The sequence below is a fragment of the Adiantum capillus-veneris genome, chromosome 12 (assembly GCF_014529385.1).
Source record: "Adiantum capillus-veneris isolate H3 chromosome 12, ASM1452938v2, whole genome shotgun sequence".
In the NCBI taxonomy this organism is placed as follows: Eukaryota; Viridiplantae; Streptophyta; class Polypodiopsida; order Polypodiales; family Pteridaceae; genus Adiantum; species Adiantum capillus-veneris.
In genome coordinates, this window is record NC_140942.1 from 108,043,282 (window position 1) to 108,058,692 (window position 15,411).

Consider the following 15,411-nt stretch of genomic DNA (forward strand, 5'->3'; position numbering starts at 1 on the left):
ATAAGGCTTGTTTTAGAAAGCATACTAAAGTTATCAATTGTTTAAACTTGGTAGCAATGTTTGGAAAAAACTAAATACACTGATAGTGATTCCCAACTAGGAACTACAAAAAGGTGAACATATAAGAACTAGAGAATCAAGGTTTTTTTTTGTTAATTTGATGCAAGCGATGATGCTCGACTTATTGAGTCTCAAATATTAAACTAGCGATGCGGATGCGTAATTCTTCATCAAACATCTGCTCACTAAACTAGTAAACTGAAGAGGACATTGTGAGTTTTTAGCCAAATATGTTCCCTAGGGTAGGTAAGAATCAAAGGATGCTTTTGATTGTGCTAAAGAAAAAATAAATAAACCACATGTTGAAATTTGAGATAAAATCTTTTTTTTTCCACTATCTGTTCGCAACAATAAATCCACAAATGTAAGTCTCTCAGTAGGGGTCACGATTTTCATAAAAGAAAGTAAGAGGAGAATCGAGGAGATGTTGTCTTCAAAAATAAAAGGTTAAAGCAGTGGCGACAGTGTACTGCTGCGAATAGGAGGTGAAAGAAATAAGAGAAGACGTGGCCTCTCTCTCTCTCTGAATAATATCAAAATTCTCTCTCTCTCTCTCTCTCTCTCTCTCTCTCTCTCTCTCTTCTCCTGAGCAGCGAGAGCAGTGTCATCGCCTCTTTCTCTCTCTCTCTCCCTTCTTGAGAAGCTCTGAGCAGCGAGAGCAGTGTCATCACGCCTCTCTCTTCTCTCTCTCTCTCTCTCTCTCTCTCTCTCTCTCTCGTTTGTGGCATCGCGAGCCTGCAAGTTACCGATTTACTTCATGGGAAGAAAAAATGTTGGCAAGGGCTATTCGAGAAATCTTGGCGATGCTGGTTTGTTTGGGGGGGGGGTTTGCGGGCGATAGGTATGCAGGCACAGAAGCTATGGGTTTTCACATAGGGCTGCTATTGTTGGAGCAAAACCTTGGAAGATGAATATTCGAAACAAATGAATTTCTTTAAAGTAGAGCCAATAGTAGGAGCGGTATTCCCAAAAGATTTTTATGTAGCAATTGCTTGTTAGTATGTAAAATTTGCATTAGATTCAAATGCATGCTAGTCAAACCCCACTTAAATCCCAAAATGGACCTCAAAAGTAGATTCCACCCTAAATGACTCCTCCAGAATGCATACGTCAACCTTTGAAACATTTGCGTGATATGGTACTTTTCTTTGTGATCTGATGGCTACAAGCCTCCTTTTTCATGAAAAGCAAACAGATGTGTTTGAAAACAAGGTCGTGCATTGAGTTTTAGCGCCCCCCTCCCAAAACCCTTAAAAAAAAGTTAAAAGGAGAAGAAAATCCTTTCTCTCTCTCTCTCTCTCTCTCTCTCATGTAGTCCGTGACTCCGTTAGGGTAAAATCAAATTCACAAACATACAAAATTCCCTTTAGAGCAGATTCAAAGAGTAAATTTTGCTAAATAATTGCAATTTTTTGCAATTTAACTTTATTTTTTTAAATTTTCTAAGCGGATTTTCTCCTTCTTTCCCTCCCTTCAACCGATTGATTTGGTTTTTCAACCGGCCCAAGGCTAAGCTGAGGCACACTTTTCCCGAACATTGGGTCACCCCGTCATGAGTCCTCCTCACACACACACACACACACACACGCACTCACTCACTCGTGCGCGCACAAATATGCGCATATTAAAGTTCAAAAGACCCTCTATTACCACGTGGAGAGCATGCACCAATTCAATCCAATCGGCAAGGAATTGCACCAAATATTCCCACTTCCCTCTATGGCCTAATATAGGCTAAAAAAACTTGGTTAAGCAACAAAAGTTGTTACGAAGTCCTCGTAACTAACAACGCTTTCAAACCTTACGGTTTCTTGAGAGGCATCAAGAACACTCTCTCTCTCTCTCTCTCTCTCTCTCACACACACACACACACACACACACACGTTTTTACGCAAATAATAGATATACATTATTATCGCACCTAGGCAAGTCCTCGCTCCTCGATTGAACTTTAAAAGGTTATGAAACGGAGAGAAGTCTGTGACCTATTAGAGCACAAGTTTTTGTAACAAATAAGGTTTGCATCTTCATCATCGTATTGAGGAAGATAGAGGACTAGATTGGATTTTTGAAACAATATGATGTTTGCTACAAAATAAAGCCAAGCATTAAGCAAAACACCTGCTTATGTATCTCAATTCGCCCAGCTAGGTACAATTGGGGGCACGGACCGTTGGCCCGGTGGTCCCTTGCCCCCAATCGTACCTAGCTAGGTATGGGGTGCCTCGTGAGCAAAAGCTCATGATGTTATTCATTGTATGAAAAACACTGGAAAAGACTGCGTTTTCCTACATGAGAAAATTTCTAAATCTTCTTGAAGGGAGGTGGCCACTTTTGCCAAACCTTAGCGTCTAAGGTTGGTTTTGCTTGGGCTCGACTTTGATCTGTTTTACCTACTCGGAGGCAAAGCAGGGCACGAGGTCTTCTAGAAGCACGTCTAAATGATAGCACAGTGATCACTTGAAAAGTGGGCACCTTATGTCAAATGGCCATGGTCATAGCTTGCAGAAGCTCAAGGAGACCTCGTGTGATAGAAGCTTCCACTTTTCTTTTAATGGCACATGCTATTCAAAAGTTGCTACCCCCTTTATAAGAAGCTCCCTCTCTTTGAATTTCAAAGCCGCCCCCAGCACCACCTCTCTCTCTCTCTCTCTCTGTTTGTCTCTGTGCACACACAGAGACGGAGACAGGGAACCACAACACTCGGAGATAGCGAGAAAGAGGGCGAACCCATTTCCCAAAACCTCTCCATTCGTACCTCTGCACCTCCACCTCGAGCACCCATCGCAGCATCAAATCGCTCTCTGTGTACTCAGCTTAGCATCAAGCGTAGCTTGTGGCCACACCCTCTCCGGCCCATCTCGCATTTTGCAGTATTAAGAAAGCAATCCACACTGTGGAACTTCACGGAAGCTTTGGACAGCTGGTTTCTCCAAGGCAAGCGCTCCAATGGCCTTGTCTATGGAGCCTGGCATGCCCAGCTGGGGCACCGATGCTGGAACCGCAACTTTTGCCTCTAGTGAAAACTACATATCTAGAGCTAGCAGCCGGGCTGATGATGACGAAGCTCTCAAGTGGGCAGCTCTTGAGAAACTGCCCACATACTCAAGGCTCCGCAAAGGCTTTCTACGAAGCCTGGACCCTGCAGGCTCTGTCATCCATGAAGAAGTTGACATTGCCAAGCTTGGGTTTGCCGAAAAGCAGCAGTTGTTAGAGAAAGTAGTCCGAGACATAGAGAACGACAATGAGCGCTTCCTTCGCAAACTTCGTGAGAGAATTAACAAGTAAATTTCAGATTACTCCCACTTATTGCATGAACACCAAGGAGAATGACTCTGCATTACTGTTTAAGAGCTATACTCTCTGCTTTGGCTTGAGATATGATCTCTAGACAAAGACAAAGATTTATTGCATGACTTTGCAGTAGCTATAATTTCTACCTAAGGCATGATCACTAAACAAAGACAAAATTTGAGTAGTCTTTTAACATTGCTTATACACAGGGTTGGAATTGACCTGCCAAAGATCGAAGTGAGATTCGAGCATCTCAACATTGAGGCTGACGTACAAGTTGGAAGTAGAGTGCTGCCAACACTTCCGAACTTCATGATCAATTTGGTAGAGGTGAGATTTGAGAGAGAGAGAGAGAGAGAGAGAGAGAGAGAGAGATGAAATGAAATGTTATATTAAACGTCTCTATGAGACCCAAAAAGTTACAACTTGGGGAAACCGATAAAGTGTTTGGAAGGAACTAAGAGTAACTGAAAGCCAAAAAAAGCTAAAATAGAACAGTGCACTATGAGGGGGTGACTAGCATCGGTTTAGGGATGAGGAGGGTAGAAACATCATCATCGTCGCCGGTGTGTTGAGGATGTCTAGCATCGGTCGCTGGCAGATCTTGTTGATGCTGTGATGCTGACTGAGCATCTCCCATGCTGTAGGAGAGTAGTCCTGATCTTCTGGTATAATCTCGGTCTTACCAAGCTTCACAGACAAGCGACTATCCTGAGCAAAATTGTGCAGGGCATCCATGTGATGCTACATTCCCTCTAGGTGGCACAATATCATCAACATAACGCAGCAATGGAATCCACGCCCCTGCCAGCTTTTGCTCCTCTATCACCCTGCCTCTCTATGTAATCTGAAACTGCATCCAGATACATAACAAAAGAGTAGGGGAGAGTGGGACCAACTCAGATGGCCCCTCGGGAGTGCAAACCTGCCCCACACTATCCTGTATCCCCCAGATCAGCTCCGTGGGTACCCCCATCTCCTGTTGTCTGCACATCAATCTGGCTCTGGGAACAATATCAAAGGCTTTGCGAAATCCCACAAAGCTACAATAAATCCTCCTCCCATGTGCCCTGCCCTCCTCAATAATAGCTCTAAGTGTCAATATATGGTCCAGGGTAGAAAACCTCCGTGTGAAATCCGCTTGTCCTGGTGCTAGTATGCCCTCTCTCTGCCCATCTACTCAATTGCTGCTGCTGCTGCTGCTGAGAGAGAGAGAGAGAGAGAGAGAGAGAGAGAGAGAGAGAGAGAGAGACTGACTTAATCGTGAAAACTACATGCAGGGGCTTTTCAGCTTTCTTTTGCACCCAAAGAGAAGAGTTTTACACATACTGAAAGATGTTAGTGGCATCGTCAAGCCCTCAAGGTTGCTGCTCTTACTTGTTCTATGATGCTTTTACTTCTCCTATATGGTTCTTGATTCAATAGCTGTGTTTTGTATGTCTTTACAGATTGACATTACTTCTTGGGCCCCCAAGTTCAGGAAAAACAACTTTGATGCTTGCTCTTGCTGGAAAGCTCTCTACAGACCTCCGGGTACTTTCATAGCTTTGCAGATTCTTTGATAAAATAGTGCAAAGATAGATCAAAGTTTGACTGCATTTTGCTCTAGTATGTGGCCTAAGGGTGAGGTAGAACTCAAAGATTGTGATTTTGTATGTATTGTCCAAACTTGGAGTCCTATTTGTGACATGAAAGGAAAAAAATCTGAACCAACAAGCTGGTGACATAGTAGTTGAAGTAATGGTGTGGATGTAAACCTGGAATGATCTCAAGGTGTTGTCGAAAAGAGACAGCCATGTTTTAGCCGTCAACGACTAGGCTAGAACAAAAAACAGTAATTTGATAAAATGGATATTTCTTTCATTCATTGGCACATTCTGGTCCAAAGGTTTTTTGGCATTAAGACAGAAAAACTTTCCTCATGTAATGAATGATGTAACAGCTGCCAAATGTCATTAAATGATCTGACTATTTTCAACTGCCAGGTTTCTGGCAATGTGGCATACAATGGACATGAGATGAATGAGTTTATTCCTCAAAGAACATCGGCATACATCAGCCAACATGACACGCAATATGGAATGATGACCGTGAGAGAGACACTTGATTTCAGTGGTCGCTGTCAAGGCATCGGTACTCGATATGGTCAGTAAATACCCTTCTTGACCATTTATAAAACCCCTAGCTAAAAATTGGCATAGCCTTTCTCAAGATGATAAGTCTTATTATTTGTTTTCCCCTAGAAATGCTCACTCCTATTATTTGTTTTTGCCTAGAAATGCTCACGGAGCTCTCAAGACGCGAAAAGGCAGCTGGAATCAAGCCAGATGTGGATATTGATGTCTTCATGAAGGTACTAAAAAGCGTTTTGTCCATTTTTCTGTCACTCAAGCTCCTCAACAAGCCTCCAATTTGTTCCCTTGTAGGCAGTGTCAATGGAAGGGCAACAAGGAAGTATAGCCACTGATTATACATTGAAGGTAAAGAATGCCACATGTAGTTTCTAAGTCAATGACACAACTTTTCAACTCTGGGGTAACCAAAATTCTTTGGTTTTACACCCTGGCCTGCATAGTAGTGTCTGATATACATTGGCCATGCAGATGCTAGGCCTTGACATCTGTGCAGACACCATGGTTGGTGACCAGATGAAAAGAGGCATTTCAGGAGGTCAAAGGAAGCGTGTCACGACAGGTAAAACCTGCATTTGCATAACTTTCATCTATTTTCATTTGCTTGAAAGATTGCAGGGAAAAAATGTAGCATAATGGATCCCAAAAGAGCTTATGATATGAATATTTCTGCAGTATCTATGTCCATCATTCAAAGCTTTACTATGCAAATGCCTACAAGTCAAGTGTTTGGTTGTACGTGTTCCAGATTTCTTACAAAAAGGTGTTCATGTTTCTTTGTCCAAAGGTGAAATGCTTGTAGGACCTGCAAAGGCTCTATTCATGGATGAAATTTCGACCGGTCTTGACAGCTCCACCACTTTTCAGATAGTGAGATGCTTGAGGCAGTCCGTGCATGTAATGGATGCCACCATGCTGGTTTCACTTCTGCAGCCTGCACCGGAAACATTTGATCTTTTTGATGATGTCATACTTCTCTCGGAAGGCCAGATAGTTTATCAAGGGCCTCGAGAACACATCCTTGAGTTCTTCAGATCAATGGGATTCAAGTGCCCTGAAAGAAAAAGCACAGCGGACTTCTTGCAAGAGGTGAGTAGAATCTCTTCATATTGGCACAAACTGGATGCAAGCTTAAAGTACTATGCATTATGTTCTCAAAACAAATACCCTTTGGTTCATTCATGCAAGGAGTGCATCTGTCTATTCCAAAGATCCAATTGTAACCAGGCGAACCATAAATGTTAACCCCAATCGTCCTTGCCTGCTCCCTGAAATGGAAACAGATATTTTTTTCACTGGCATGCTGTATTTATTACATTGAAGGAGCTTGTTTGGAAGAGCTATGATTTTTGTATGACAAAAACTGATTCTCTTTGATTAATGAGTCAGCTCCAAGTTAAACCTTATGTCGAACCGTCGATCACATATACATGTATACAGATTATCCAGGGAAAAAAAAGCATCCAGAAAAATTTCAAAATTGACCGCTAAAGAAAAGTTATGGTATCAATGGCATCATGCCCAAGGAAATATAAACATCAGCTGCATCATGCATAGTATTGATGTAAATAGCCTGATAACCCCCTTTATGTTATCAAATACAGGCACATGACCCTAACATTCTGTGCACTGAAACTAATCCAGCTGGAATTTCAAGTTAGACATGCATGATGTTCTCCCTTCGGAGTGTAGCTTTCCTCATCAAGGTGGAAATGTCCGAGTGTCCGATGCTAGTACAGTCCAATGTTAGTGTGGACCATGGTACGAAATGGACGCTAGTACGACACGTACGATGAAAGAAAAGAGAGTCTAGAAAAGTGCTCACGATACCAAAGTTGAAAGCCCCGAATGGCATCTTTGCAGCATATGAGGCTTTAACTTTGACCCCATGCCATTCAGCCTTAAGCCGTGGCCATGAGACAATAGTGGCCTTAAAGGACCCAAATTTGCCTAAAACCAAACACAATGGTCCGTCCATTGGACATGGACAACCTTGTTCCTGATGGATCTGGTGTCAGATATATATGTCTCTCCAATATCATATCCTTTAACTTCAACATGAACTACACTGATACTGTTGTCAACTACAGGTAACCTCAAAGAAAGACCAACAGCAGTATTGGGAAGACAGAAGCCAGCCATACAGATTTGTCACAGTGGACGAATTCGCACAAGCTTTCAAGTTGTTTCATGTGGGCCGGAGACTACAACAAGAGCTGGCCATCCCCTTCGACAAGACAAAAAGCCACCCTGCAGCCCTTGCCACCAGAAAGTATGGTCTCAAAAAAAGGGAGCTGTTTAAGGCATGCCTTGCAAGAGAAGTGCTGATGTGGAAACGCAACTCGTTCATGTATATTTTCAAAACGTGCCAGGTACTTTTGCACTCAATTCTCATTACCATCTGCAGGAGTACTGTCAGTATAATGCATTGCAGGATCGGCATAATAGAATGGCTTTAAACCACATGATGATGCTTTTTCCTCATGTTCTCACTCTAAAAAACCATCCTAGTTGCACTAAAACCCCTCTTTCTTTGCACCATTCTTTGCAACCATGAAGAAATGCTTCCTTCTCAGTAGGGTGCAGTATGTGAACGCACTTCTGACTACGTGCTCATTCTACACCGTGGAAAAATTTTATTTCCTGTAGGACCCAAGCACATCCATCACCAAATTGCATGGTTTTTATTAGCAGAACTTGACAATCAAGCAATCTATCTTACTGTGATTAGAGCAAGCTATTAATAATCCCACTTTGATTATTGAAATTACAGCTAGCTGTCATGTCCTCCATTGCCATGACAGTTTATTTCCAGACCAGACTTCATCAAGACTCTGTCAACGATGGAATCATATATATGGGAGCTCTCTTCTACGGACTGATAGTAATTATGTTCAATGGCATGGCTGAGATGGTTATGGTTGTTAACCGTCTTCCAGTATTTTATAAACAAAGAGACCAGCTTTTCTATCCTGCATGGTCTTTCACAATACCTGCTATTTTATTGAGGGCACCTCTTTCCATAGTGGAGTGCCTAATCTGGGCATGTCTGACATACTTTGTAATTGGTTTTGCACCAGAACCTGGAAGGTGAGTCAAAAATAGGTACTTTTGTCTAAGCTTGAAATCACACAGACAATTTTCAAGTGTTCTACTTTGAATATTCGAGAAATTCTGCAAACTAAAAAGAAGTTCAAAGCAGGTTTTTCCGGCAGATACTGCTCCTATTTTGTGTCTCGCAAATGGCTTTGGGTATGTTCCGGTTTCTAGGCGCTGTTGGGAGGACCCTGATTATTGCTAACACCTTTGGAAACATTGCCTTGGTCATTGTCTTCGTTATGGGCGGGTTTGTGATTTCTCGAGGTAATCTTGCAAAAGCAACAAATAACACTGTCAAGCTTGTAGAACACGGGATGAGAGTTTTTGAGTTGCTTTTAATGTGACAGAATCAATTCGTGGCTGGTGGATCTGGGCATACTGGTCATCTCCACTCACTTACGGGCTACAGGCATTGTTTGCGAATGAGTTCCATGCAGACCGTTGGCGGAAGGTAAAACACAAATTCACAACTTGGTCTATGATCACCAAGAAAGCCAACTTTTAATGAACTCATGAATATTGAACTCTGCTCTTCAGCCCTACACTGGGAACTTGGATGCAGACACGCTTGGGGATGCAATTTTAATATCACGTGGTTTTTTTACACATAAGAAATGGTACTGGCTTGGTATAGGGGTGCTGATTGCCTTTGCTGTCGTGTTCAACATCTTGTTTACCTTGGCAATGACCTACCTCAAACGTAAGAAGAAAAGTTTATATTCGCCAAAAATTATAGCTTTCATAAAGCACAACAAAGCTAATATAGTTCCATGGGGACTGCAGCATTGGGTAAACCTCAAGCAATCTTGCCAGACGATGATGCTGAAGAGAAACATTCAGCTCACCGAGAGAGCCGATCGCCATATTACAACAGAGGTAGTGGAGCTCCTTCAATTGCAGGTTTATTTCATTATTAATAGAAGCTAAATGCATGTAGACAGGGACCCAGATACTTAACAACATATTGCAAGCCAATCCTACTTTAAGCAACTAACCAGAAAGACTTAAGAATTTAATAGGCGTAAGGGTCAAATAAGATAGCTACAACAACAGGAAGGCTTTGCTACTAGGTCTATGCGTCCAATATATCCTTCAAACTTCAAACCAAGCTTTTGGCACTAAAAATCCTATTCTTTGCAGGACAAAATGGTGAACTAGCAGGCATTGACTTACCGACTATAAGGCCATCAATCCCAAGCTCTGGCCAGAACAATGATGTTGAAATTGGTACTAACAATCGGCGCCGAGGAATGCTTCTCCCATTCCAGCCACTATCAATTGCCTTCAATGCAGTCAACTACTATGTTGATATGCCTCCTGTAAGAATTTTCAATTTCAGTTTTGTTGGATGTATTTTTGGCCAATAAAGTTTTGAACTTCTTAAGTAGCACAATCTTAATTTCAAACATAGACAAGAAGAAGTTTACACAGACAAACAGAGGGTTTCTCACCTCCTTTACTCTTATGATGTATTCTTATAGGAAATGAAGAATCAGGGTGTTACCGAAAACAGGCTTCAACTCCTACATGATGTAAGCGGGGCATTTAGGCCGAGGGTTCTTACTGCTTTAGTGGGTGTAAGTGGTGCTGGAAAATCCACCCTTATGGACGTTTTAGCTGGAAGAAAGACAGGAGGATACATTGAGGGTGATATAAGTATATCTGGTCACCCTAAAAAGCAAGAAACATTTGCGCGAATAGCGGGATATTGTGAGCAAAATGATATTCACTCCCCTAATGTCACAGTGAGGGAATCACTTGAATACTCTGCATGGCTTCGCCTATCATCAGAAGTTGACAAGAGAACAAAGAAAGTAAGTTGCCACAAGTTTACGAGTTTCAACCCACAACAATGAACAAAGACTGAATACTCCTCGTTAATTTTCCGTGCAGATGTTTGTGGAGGAGGTCATGGAGCTTGTTGAGCTCTTTCCAATTGCTGATGCCCTGGTCGGGCTTCCTGGAATCAATGGATTATCCACAGAACAACGGAAAAGACTTACTATTGCTGTTGAGTTGGTAGCAAATCCTTCTATTATATTTATGGATGAGCCTACCTCTGGTTTGGATGCAAGAGCTGCAGCTATAGTCATGAGAACAGTGCGCAATACTGTAGATACTGGGAGGACAGTGGTGTGCACAATCCATCAACCCAGTATTGACATATTTGAGTCGTTTGATGAGGTAAGCATAAGAGCCTCAATACTTTGGCCTGTAAGAGTCAACTTGTAGGTCATGAAGTACCTATCAACAAGCTTTCATGCTGCTCAACATTCCTTGCATTATCTAGCTCACGATAAACCAATTGTGCTTCAAACTGCCGTAATATCTTAACTTTGGATAAGTCCTTCATCTGGTTTTTCCTATTGTACTTTATATGCAGTTATTGTTGATGAAGCGAGGTGGCCGAGTGATCTACGCAGGTCCTTTGGGAACCTGTTCTGCAGAACTTATCAAATACTTTGAGGTAAACTCTTTTTTGACTTCACTATATTCATGACTAACGAGGAGCACTAAAAGCCTAGTCCCAATCTCTTTGCAGGACATACCAGGGATCCAACCAATTACAGACGGATACAACCCAGCCACATGGATGCTTGAGATCAGCTCACATTCAGCGGAGGCTCGTCTTCAAGTTGATTTTGCACAAATCTATAAAGACTCTACTCTATACAAGTAAAGCCTAAAACCCACCTTGTGATACACATTTCAGGTTATGTTGTGAACTAAGTGGTGTACACTTGTGTCTTCAGGCGCAATCAAGCACTTATCAAAGAGTTAAGTACCCCCCTGCCTGATTCCAAAGACCTTTTCTTCCCGACCGAGTACCCACAAAGTTTTCCTGAACAATGTTTGTCATGCCTATGGAAACAACACAAGTCATATTGGCGCAATCCTCATTACAATGCCGTGCGACTTCTGTTCACAACAGCTGTTGGGCTCATCTTTGGAACCATCTACTGGAGACTAGGTCAAAAAACGTAAGTTTTAGTGTACAACACTCTGTACAAGCTAATGTATGTCACCATATAAGCTTCGCTGACTCTTAATGTGTGCCTGCAGGAGCACAACCTCTGACTTGTTTAACATCTTTGGGGCTTTGTATTCAATCTCATTGTTCATGGGCTATCAAAATGCAAATACTGTCCAGCCAGTTGTCGCTATTGAAAGAACCGTCTTTTATCGAGAACGGGGAGCAGGAATGTACTCTGCATTAGCATATGCATTTGCTCAGGTATAACAAAGGCAAATTTCACTTTGTTTGTCTCTAGTGACCATCAAAAAGCTAACTCTTTAATCCAATTGCAGGCAGCCATTGAAATACCATACTGTTTTACGCAAACCACCATATACGTGTTGCTTACATATGGTTTGATCAACTTCTATTGGTCAGCAGCGAAGTTCTTTTACTACTACTACTTCATTTTCTTCTCCTTAATCACTTTCACATACTTCGGCTTCATGACCGTCGCCATTACGCCCGATGTTTACATTTCTACAATCATAACAGCAGGCTTCATGAGCTTGTGGAATCTCTTCTCTGGCTTCATGATTCCTCGAGTGGTATGTGTCCTTGCTGAATTAACATGCTGGGCTGGTTGTGTGTGCATACATGTGTGTGTGTGTGTGTGTGTGCACACGCATGCGTGTAAGTGTACATTTTCACCTGAAGGGGATGGCAAGTAGATGTGAGCCCACACAGCCACAAACACAGGCTATGAAAATTCTACATATGGTACATTTGCATGTAATTGAACATAAAATGAGGGCGTCAAGCAAGTCTGTCCTCATGAGTATTTTGTGCACGCGCGCACGTGTGTGTGTGTGTGTGTGTGTGAGAGAGAGAGAGAGAGAGAGAGAGAGAGAGAAATGAAATTTTATGTTAACGTCTTCAAAAGGCCAAAACGATCTATGAGACCAAAAAGTTAGAATTGGTGAATCTGATACCATGTCCCAGAGATTACAAAGTTACAAAGAACTAACCTTAAAACACTACGGAGAAAGGAAATAGGGGGTTGGGGTGGGGGAGGGGGAAGAGAGGGGGGGGGGGGGGGGGGGGGGGGGCGGGGGGGGGGGTTTTTTTTTTTTTTTTTTAATTGTGGGTTCAGATGAAATCTCTCATCGGTCGCTGTCGGATCTCATCTATCGACCTCCTCAATGATCAGTACTCTGGTTGGGCATCTTGCATGTCTAGAGAGAGAGAGAGAGAGAGAGAGAGAGAGAGAGAGAGAGAGCTAAATTTTTGAACGAAATGCAGCGCATACCGCAGTGGTGGAGGTGGTACTACTGGGCCGATCCCTTGTCGTGGTCATTGTATGGGTTGATAGGGTCGCAGCTGTCGGACGTAGACAGCGACGTGATGGATCCGGACGCAGGCAGAATGCTAGTGAAGGACTATTTGAACAGCGTCTTCGGCTTCAAGCATGACTTCCTGGGGGCCGTCGCCGGCGCCCACCTGGGCTTCACCCTGCTCTTCATCTTCGTCTTCGCCTACGGGATCAAGAAACTCAACTTCCAAAAACGATAACAGGTTTTCTCGCCCCCGTTCCCTTTTCAAAACGTCGCATGTTAAAACGTCTCTCTCTCTCTCTCTTCTCTCTCTCTCTCACACACACACACACACACACAACAGTAAATTCAATTGAGCAACGTTGATGTAGGGACACACACACACACACACACACACACACACACACAACAGTAAATTCAATTGAGCAACGTTGATGTAGGGACTGAATTCAGTCAAACAAGTTTAGAAACCAATGGAGCTTCAAGTTAGATTTTTTTAGGGTTTTTACGCAAATCCTCTAAATTTAGCCAATTTCCTTCAAGGCAACTCTCCAAATTGGTCAAGAATTTTCAATATTGGCCATTATTGAACACACTAAAGGCCGGTTTTCTATGAGCATTGTTGGGTATCCCCAAAAAATTGCAAAGATGTTTTTCTCCTCTTTTAAGTCAAAGAATTTCATCAAGACCTCTCTCATGCTTGCCCTCATGGCAACATCAAAATAAGTTAAGGCCTATACATGTATCTAAGCAATTGTTTTTTCTTTAAATTTTTAAAGAATCACCTACAACTTTCGGCTGGGAAGACCCACCTTAAGAGTCGGGCTGCCTCCACCTAGGGGGGGTGGGTACCTAAGCAATTGTTACAATATCTACCATTTGCAATTTGAATCATACAAGATTTCTTTTCCAAGTGAGGTGCACAATCTATGTTATAGTCTTCATTATCCATGCCCTTCCTCACACTCTCTAGTTATCTTAATCACTTGAAATATAATCTGCCTTTTTGTCATACATGCCTTTTTAAATATCCCTCAAATACAAAGCTTATATTCAAAGAGATGCCCACGAAGAAGAGTTTTCTAACAATGGTCCAGTCATAAGTTTATTGTGAAGAAAAAATTGTTCTCTCTCTCTCTCTCTCTCTCTCTCTCTCTCTCTCTCTCACACACACACCCACACACACACACACAAAGTGCTCAACTTTTGCTCACATCTAAACATGCTTCTCTCACATTTTTTAGCCATGACCTAGACCTACAAACTTTCCTCTCCTAGCAATAGTGTGAGCTCTCCATTGTGATTCTCATCACCATGATCCTTGAGCATCGAGAATCACTAATCAACCATATTTGGTCCCATAAATATATTTGATCTCTGAGGACCATAAGAAACTCTCTCTCTCTCTCTCTCTCTCTCTCTCTCTCTCTCTCTCTCTCCTCTTCTATATCCAATGTTTGAATAGAGGAGTCTCTAACAATAAGCGTACTTATACATTTAGTCACAAGAAAAGCTTGGATTGCAAGAGATATATATGATGAGAAGATTCATTAAGAATTGCCATGATACAACTTCATCACAAGCAAATATTAACCAATCTTGTGTTTTGATTATGCAGGCCATTTGCAAAAAATTGGTCCCATTCATCTTGGCACTATAGCATTGTACATTAAATTTCACCCTAGCACATATCAAAACTCATTGAGAATTGCAAAACAGTGCCCTCATTCACTTGGACCGACAAAACATCAATCATGAAGGCCAACAATGGACTTAAACATGCTGTCTATTGAGCATCTTTGGCCGATTCTTTCCTCTTACAATCAATTACATCGTGTACTTTTCCACAAGTTGTGAGATGCCCATTTGTGCATTCAGAGATATATTGAGTTAATACTAACCAATACAGTGTAATTGACTTGATAGCCCAATGAAAAAATATATTGTCAAAATTTTCGATGTACACACACACACACACACACAACAACAACAACAACAACACTTTTCTACAAATTGGTGTACATTAAAAATGGTTTTGAATGTTATATTTTCACCATGTTCCATTGGAGGACCATACCTAGTTTGATTGTGATATCCTTTAGCCATACTTTGGTTTAATCTATCTAAGGGCATTTAAGAGTAATTCTTGCTCAGCATTTTCAACAAAAGTCATTAGATGATAAATGGCATAACCTTATGCTTATGTTGAACGTTTTATGGATTTGTGTAGCCCACATTTGAACTACGTTTTAAAGGTACTTTGGCAGTCAATATATCACTAGTAGTGCCTAATTTAACAGCGTTTATGTAAACAAAAATATTTACTTGTTCTACTACTTGTACTCTTTGCAGAAAACTACACCATTAGCCTTATTATAGTATTATACATCACTCAAAGATGTTGGAATTAGAGTTGTGAAGATGCACGCAAAACTTGGAGAAGATGAACAAGCTCAAGGCACTCAACAAAGTGTATTGTTTTTAGTGCGCAAATAGAAAGATAAATTAGACCTACATTGATGACTGTATATACAAT

General features: G+C 41.7%; 1 protein-coding gene and 1 long non-coding RNA gene across 3 annotated transcripts; one reads left to right on the forward strand and one right to left on the reverse strand.

The window, feature by feature from the left end:
* Positions 1 to 2,665: 2,665 nt before the first annotated feature.
* On the forward strand, positions 2,666 to 14,949 carry LOC147446291 (ABC transporter G family member 39-like). Of its 2 annotated transcripts, XM_086525545.1 has the most exons (25): positions 2,666 to 3,344; positions 3,564 to 3,684; positions 4,635 to 4,717; positions 4,803 to 4,887; positions 5,340 to 5,499; positions 5,631 to 5,707; positions 5,781 to 5,834; positions 5,958 to 6,048; positions 6,274 to 6,575; positions 7,577 to 7,858; positions 8,260 to 8,576; positions 8,689 to 8,849; positions 8,933 to 9,036; positions 9,123 to 9,285; positions 9,369 to 9,461; positions 9,726 to 9,904; positions 10,067 to 10,399; positions 10,479 to 10,769; positions 10,969 to 11,052; positions 11,128 to 11,261; positions 11,339 to 11,566; positions 11,649 to 11,820; positions 11,895 to 12,149; positions 12,844 to 13,116; positions 14,494 to 14,949. In XM_086525545.1, the coding sequence occupies exons 1-24, from the start codon at positions 3,010 to 3,012 to the stop codon at positions 13,111 to 13,113; spliced, it is 4,374 nt and encodes a 1,457-aa protein (XP_086381671.1). In that variant the 5' UTR covers positions 2,666 to 3,009; the 3' UTR covers positions 13,114 to 13,116; positions 14,494 to 14,949. The 2 variants fall into 2 exon arrangements, with proteins under 2 accessions (XP_086381671.1, XP_086381672.1); XM_086525546.1 differs by lacking the exons at positions 2,666 to 3,344; positions 3,564 to 3,684 and adding an exon at positions 3,845 to 4,509.
* Positions 6,618 to 12,990, reverse strand: LOC147446292 (uncharacterized). The gene is made up of 3 exons (XR_015189858.1): positions 12,851 to 12,990; positions 9,759 to 9,902; positions 6,618 to 6,754 (listed from the first exon to the last, which is right to left on the reverse strand). It is a non-coding gene; the product is annotated as an uncharacterized LOC147446292 (long non-coding RNA).
* Positions 14,950 to 15,411: the final 462 nt, after the last annotated feature.